A 7384-nucleotide genomic window follows, 5' to 3' on the forward strand; every position below is an offset into this window, starting at 1 on the left:
GTTTGAATCTTATGTATTGTTTCTGCACCATGATTGGCTGCCGGAACATCCACAAATAAAGTTAAGAAAACAAAAAGTGTGCCGCTCCTCTGGTCTCTCCCCACCCCCTTCCGTCATTAAACAAATTCCCCCCATTCATCATACAGCACCACAATCCTATCCAAAAGCATCATATGTTATTAGAAAACATTTTTGGAAAATAAATATATCTGATCATTACCAGGTTTTCCCAAAAATGCTTGTGTACACGACCTAGAACCTTGCAGTGGAGGTTGGCACCCTAAGGTTCAATATGGCACCACCGCTCACCATCAACTGTCCCTACAGTTGCCCTACAATGCCCTCAAAGATAAAGATAGATAAGTGGTAAAGTGCACAATATAATCTTAGCCACTGACTGAGGTCATTGCCGGTAACCACCACAATTCACACAACACACAGTCAGTTGCCCTCCCACTGGGATTGGGCTAGGGTAGGGCCTGGGGGGTGGCCATCACTAAAGTAGTGGACCTGCTGCCCACTAGTACAGCAACCCGTGGGGTGGAGCCAGAGACTGGAAAGTAAGGGGACACATACACATTCAGACAGTTAAGCACAGACCAAGGAACAAGTGAGGCATGGGGAGAATACGGTCACTGGGGAGAGAGCTATACCATAGCTCCCCCAGGACCGAACGCATAGAACAGGATGCGGAACCCTAGGCTGGGTGGATACTGCATGTCCCACCAGCAGAATCCGCAGGTCAGAGGATTTCAAGTCTTCTGGCCCACACAAAGTGTCCGAGGCACAGCAACATACTAGAGCCAGGAGCCGTGACTAAAGAGCAGCAGCAGTAACGGACTCGCGCTGCTTGCCATACGGGACAGGACCAAAGCCAATACAAGGCAAAGGGTCACTGTGCGGCTTTAAGCCACAGAAACTCACACACAGCACAAAGAGGAAGGACTCACAAAGAGAAAGCACTGGCTCTTACCTCCGAACTATCTGGGATCGGTGGGAGCCCATAACGACGGGATCCGGCACTCCAAAAGTGGTGACATCTTAGTGACTAAAGAACTTTGACAGCAACATCTGTGTCGTCCAGTCCTTCCCGTGCCCTATCCTTGCTATAGCTGCACAGCAGCCGGAGACTACAGCTCTCAACATCCCTGGGGCTTGAGCTCTGCCTGTGGAAAGCTGCACGGACCGAGCTGCGCTACAATCTTCCCCAGAGGATACCTCCTGCAGCGGTGGCTTCCATGTTAGCTGCAAACCACAGGTGGCATCACAAATACAAACTCTCCTCTCCCCTGTAAATAGCCCCTCCATCTTTATTGGCATCGCCGGGGTCACAGAACCGGGCCTGGCTGCTGTGACATCCCAAATTCCCCTACACCGGCCCGGTGATGAGTAACTCTCCCCAGATCCTGTGGGCGCATCAACTGCTCCCCCATCTATCTCAACTACCTATCATTAATCCCCTAGATAAGCTAACTATGTAACAGCACTGGCAGCAACACCTTTACTAAGCTTTTACATTCACAAAATAGCACCGACAGGGCATGTCCGCATTTTATATACAGAGAGACATAAGTCTTAGGAACCAATAACACAAACCCTTGTGTCTGAATCTTGTAGACATTTACTACACCACGAGTGGCTGCAGGAACATCCACAAATAAAGTTAAGAAAAAAATAAAGTATGCCGCTCCTCTGGCCTCTTCCCACCCTCTCCCACCATTAAACACATCCCCCCGTTTATCATACAGCACCACAACTCTATCCAAAAGCATCATATGTTATTATAAAAGCACTTTGGAAAGCAAATATAAGCAACCATTACCAGGTTTGTATACAACCTAGAACTGGAAAGGAAAATGCTTGTGCCAAATTTGAGATTGACGAACGCACACCAAACAAGTTCACTCATCTCTAGCAGTGAATTCTTCTCCTATGTAATGTATATACAGCAGTCTTGGTTTCTCCTGTGTGATATATACTGCAGACCTCCCACTGCTTGAGGTCTAAATGTAAAGTGAGCAGTGATGAATTCCCTACTTTGAGGGGACATATGATGTATTATACATCTATGTACGGTAAAATGTAATGCTGTGAGTTCATTGGAAAACCATAGATCATTGCATAGAGTGGTCTGCGCTCCAAACACACGTAAATCATGAAAAGCAGTTACAGGTCGTATCATCAATACCACATAACATCACAGCCACCCCAAACAGAAGCAACTCCAGCCATCACATTAGGGGGGGAGATAGGAGATAATTAAATGTTTCAGCAAATCTAGTAGAATCATGTTCAAGTTGATGGTATAAATATTCAAATTGGTCCTTTACAGAAAGAAGGCTCCCAATCCCTGCCATAAATGGTTGCCAGGTTGACATCCCTGAGTTTGTATGTTTTTGATTTTACACTGAAGAAAACAAAAAAGAAACTTCCTCCAATGTTCATTGCACACACAATAATTATCGGAGACTTTGACCAAAATCTAAAAGTCAGTTTCAAAAATGTTATTTATAAAATGTATAATTTATAAAAAAGAACCAAATGAAATATTAAAACACAAGAGACGCAGTGATGAGATCCTAATCCCAAACACCTAATTTTCTCATGGGCCATTATGAATTTGTGATTATCATGTAATGAATGTTCCAGCTCTATATAAACCTCCTACACGGCTCCTAGCCGCTCAGTGGAGAATTTCCCATCAGGACAAGCCCTCTGTCATTATACTGGTAAGTCCACAGATACCAAATTCTGGTTATTAATATATTTTTATGAGAATTTTACTGTAAGAATCAGATCATTCATTCCTTACTGCAAAATAAATTCTGTATAGTCAGGGAAGGGGAAGGTTAGATAAAGTGGAAGGACAAAGGGGAAGGATAAAATGTAACTTTTATTCTATTTTTTTTTAAATTGTATGTTAATAAAATATATTATATCATATAGTCCTTATTTGTTGGTATTTTCAGAATGGAGTGGGCTTTTCCCCTGACTGCTATGACAGTGCAGAACTCACTTCCCAGTATAGATCAGAGCCAAGAAGAATCTGGAGCTAATGCCTTAATTCTCATAGCGTCTGATTTTATACATCCCCAAATCAAACAGCACCACAATCCTATCCAAAAAATTGAAAATACTATTAAAAAACATTTTTAGAAATGCGGACAGCATTTGGTGGCAGAAAACGAACACAAACGAACATTAGCGAATATTGGGGGAGAGGCTCGGGTTTGCCGAGTCAGAACAAACAAGCTCAGGCTCGTACCGAATTTGAAATTGGCAAAACCTTTACCGAACAGGTTCGCTGATCCCTAGACTGGATCACCAGAAGTAACCAATGGTTCACTAGGGATGACCAACTGATTGCCTAAATTTGGATTTACTTGCTCATTTTTCAATATTTAATATATTATATATTGAAATTAATAATACATTCAGTTGATCTTGTATTTTGACATATTTTACCCTACGAATCTGAAGCAACAATTCCTAAACTTTAGCTCGTAAAATAATCACCATGTTGTAATTTTTTGCCTCAATATAGGGCTGGATAGTTTGAGACACTTTTTTTATTGATGTAAATAAGTTAATAAAAAAAGGTATAATGTAATTCAAGATGCCAAATCTTTTCCAGATCGTGTGCCGGTGTAATAAATCTTGAGCTTCTTCTGACTGCCTGGTAGACGTAGAGCATGTATAAATATTACATGGCATAGTAAAGGAGGGTCTTTGTATTTTTATTCTAGAAAGATAAAAAAATACTGATGAAGAATGAGACGACTGTTAAATATTTTTACATTTTGCCATTTTCTGGAGAGACAAAGAATAAACCATCAATTTCCACCTTCTTCTTCTTGATATATCTGGTTGGAGTTCTCATCAATTCTTCCATTATCACAGTCATATGTCTGGAAGTTCAATTACATAAACCAATGTATTTCTTTATCTGTAATTTATCCATTGTAGACATATTTTATACATCGGTCACGGTACCTAAATTATTGCACAGGTTATTGTCTGGGAATCACTTTGTTTCCTTCTCCCAATGTTACGCTCAATTCCACTTTCAGACAGTTGTGGCGACAGCGGAAGAAATTCTACTGGTCGTTATGGCTTATGACCGATATGTCGCTATCTGCCTTCCCTTACATTATCACCGGATCTTAAGTCGGAGAAATTGCACCGTGATAACTATTGGGATTTGGACAGCCGCCTTCATAAACTCTTCAATGATTGTGATCTTAGCTATGAACTTGTCCTCCTGTAACTCCAATGTCATCCACCAGTTCTTCTGTGATAATAAGTCATTAACAAAAACAACCTGCACCGGGACACTAATGTTTTTTGTAGTAACTGGTATTGAAATGTTGATCCTTGTGTTTATTCCCCTTATGTACACTGTTATATCTTATGTTAATATATTCTCTGTTATCTTCAAGATGACATCAAAAGACAGCAGAAGGAAAGCCTTCTCCACCTGCTCATCCCACATTGCTGTTGTCTCTATTTATCATGGAGCAGGCTTAATAGGGTATCTGATACCACCTTACTCCAATGTTTTGGATTTAGTCTTCACTATAATATATACAAGTATTATCCCAATGATAAATCCGATCATATACAGTCTACAGAATTCCACTGTTCAATCGGCATTGCTGGGGTTAGTGAAAGTGCTTTTTAACCCATTCATGACATTTGACATCCCTATACGTCATGGTCAGATAGTAGTTTGAGAAATATGACTTAAAGATATGTCTTAATACAAAGGACCGGCACTCCAAATCTTCTGAAATATTTTTGTAGTTTATTCCATCATAATATACAGGCGTAAAAATATATGCCTGTATATTATGATGGAATAAACTACAAAAATATTTCAGAAGATTTGGAGTGCCGGTCCTTTGTATTAATTATACTGTAGATGCCTTCCTTGGACACGTGCACCTTGAAGGATTGTGTGCCGCCTGGAACTTCTGTTTCTTCTTAAAGATATGTCTTGGGATTTATGTGGGGCATTGGAGCTGTGACTGTGCGATCGCCACTTGGAGCTTACATGACAGCTGATACCCAACTTTCCCCGCTTGTAGCAGTGCCCGAACCTCCCCAGCCTGTTAAAACCCCTAAATGTCACAATTAATATTCATACCAGAATTTAGGAGGCTGGGAGAGGGAATGTGCTCCCCTCTCCCATCCGAACAGCGCTCCTGCGACATCATCGCGACTGCCCGATTATTGTCATCGCATTCTGACGTCATGATGATGACCTTTGAGTCGGCCAGCTATGGCATGCCTGTTAGACTATACCAGTAGCATGGTCTGAGAGCATTGTGTCTCACTGACATGTAATCGTCTTTTTATGGGTGCACAAAAGTGCGGTCAAAAGCAGTTTTTTGTGCACCTCTTAAAAGACGGTCAACGTTGAACAAAGGCCATCCGGGGTCCAGAGTAACTCTGCTGCCTCATTATAGCAAATGGATCCATTAGGGGGTTTCACCTGAATCACGTATTTCGGAGATGTACATGGAAACCCTGATGAAAGTCCTCAGCATAGAGCACAGGATAAATGTGAACTGATCCAAAATGTTTTGTACCCAAATTGTCACAAAATAGCATTCAACTCAACCCACAAAAAAACAAATCCCCACTCAGGTCTGTCATCTGTTACCAGAAATATAGGGGGCTTCTACGTTACTGGTAGCACAAAGACTTTGGAAATGCGATATGGCTCCTCCCAAAAAAGAAATACAGCAAAATCTGAACTCCCAAATCCAAATAACTCCTCCTTTATGAGCACCACAATTTATCTAAACCACAGATAACATCCACATGTTTGGTATTGTTGTAGTGAGGAAAGATTGTTTAATGTATGGGACGTGTGTCTCTAGTAACAAGAGATGGGAACAATGCATGGGCATTACAATGTACAGGGCACTACAAGGGTTCATTTGCAATTTTTAATTCTGCAATATTCACTGTGTTTAACTCGATGGGTGTTTTCCAGAGACAAAAAAACAAAATCATCACTACACCCGTAGATTAATTCCCAGAGCAATGTAATTTCTAACATGTGATCACTTAAGGAGGTTTCTGCTGTTCTGGCACTTAGGGGCTCTGCATATGGAGTCCACAAACTGCTTTTCAAAAATCTGTGCTTCAAAAATCAAATAGTGCTGCTTCCCTCACAAGCCCTGCCATGTGGCCAAACAGTACTGTACAGTTGCATGTGAGGTAAATTGTGTAACACATTATGTGAACTTTTTTACCTATTCCCCTTGTGAACATTGGAAATCTGATGTTAAAATAACATTTAGTGGTAAAAATATAATTCTTCATTCTTCACTCTCCAACAGTATAAGATTTTGTGACAATATAGCATTTTTTGGTGTCAATATACTCACTGCACCCCTAAGTGAATTCATTGAGGAGAGTACATTGCAAACGAGGTCACTTGTGGGGGTTCTGCTTCTCTGGCATGATAGAAGCTCTGCCAATGTGACATAGTACCCCCAAACCATTCTAACTAAATCTGAACTCCAATATGGCGCTCGTTCCCTGTGGAACATTGCCCTATGCCTCAGCAGTAGTTTATGACCTATATGTATAAGCAATTGGAAAAGTCAGGCCAAATTGCATAAAAGTGTATTTTGCATTTTCTCCTGTAACCATTGAAAAAAATAAAAAATATTGGGGGTTGAAACATTTTTTGTAGGTAAAATTATTTTTTTATTTTCGTGGTTTAAAAGTTCTGCAAATCATCTGGGTGCCCAAATTGCTCACCAATGCCATACATCAAGAAGTTCCTTGAGGGGTCAAATTTCCAAATTGGGGTCACTTGTGGGGGAGTTCCACAGTGTAGGCACATCAAAGGTACTTCAAAATAGCGCTCCCTACCAGCCCTACAACACTGACAATGCCATTTGGAACATGCAGGTCAGCCTGCATCTCTATGCCGGCATTGTCACTGTTAAAGTGCTAGCGGGGTGCAGGACACAGCTCCGCACTTTAAGTCACAGTTGTTAAGGTCACCAGAGGTCATACCGTGGGAACCTGGCTAAGACCTCTGATGAACTGAGTAACTGCTGCCAAGCGGGTCCTTCTTGTCAGTTTTTCCCAGAGGCTGCAGAGATTGGACATGTTTTTGGTCTCTCCAGGTTCACATGTACCACAGACAGGACCATCATGGGACCTCATGTCCTATTGGATTACATCAGACCTAGGTGTTTGGGGGTTAATAAAGTGGTGAAAGAGGGTGGTTTTGTATTTTATCCCAAATAAAGGATTTTTCTCGTGTTTGTGTATTTCTTTTTACTTATAGGATTAGTGATAGGGGATCTCATTGACCCCATACAATCACTAATTTTGGGCTTGATGACAGTAGTGCACC

At 41.3% G+C, this 7384-nt stretch overlaps 1 protein-coding gene across 1 annotated transcript; it reads left to right on the plus strand.

Moving 5' to 3' along the window:
* Nucleotides 1-3764: 3764 nt before the first annotated feature.
* Nucleotides 3765-4733, plus strand: LOC142246755 (olfactory receptor 8H3-like). The gene has a single exon (XM_075319805.1). The coding sequence runs from the start codon at nucleotides 3765-3767 to the stop codon at nucleotides 4731-4733; it is 969 nt and encodes a 322-aa protein (XP_075175920.1).
* The last annotated feature ends 2651 nt before the right edge of the window (nucleotides 4734-7384 follow it).

This window comes from Anomaloglossus baeobatrachus, chromosome 7, assembly GCF_048569485.1.
Source record: "Anomaloglossus baeobatrachus isolate aAnoBae1 chromosome 7, aAnoBae1.hap1, whole genome shotgun sequence".
Taxonomy (NCBI): Eukaryota; Metazoa; Chordata; class Amphibia; order Anura; family Aromobatidae; genus Anomaloglossus; species Anomaloglossus baeobatrachus.

What these genes read in the sequence shown, in the direction of transcription:
- LOC142246755 (XM_075319805.1), top strand. Translation starts at nt 3,765, where the DNA reads ATGAAGAATGAGACGACTGTTAAATATTTTTACATTTTGCCATTTTCT.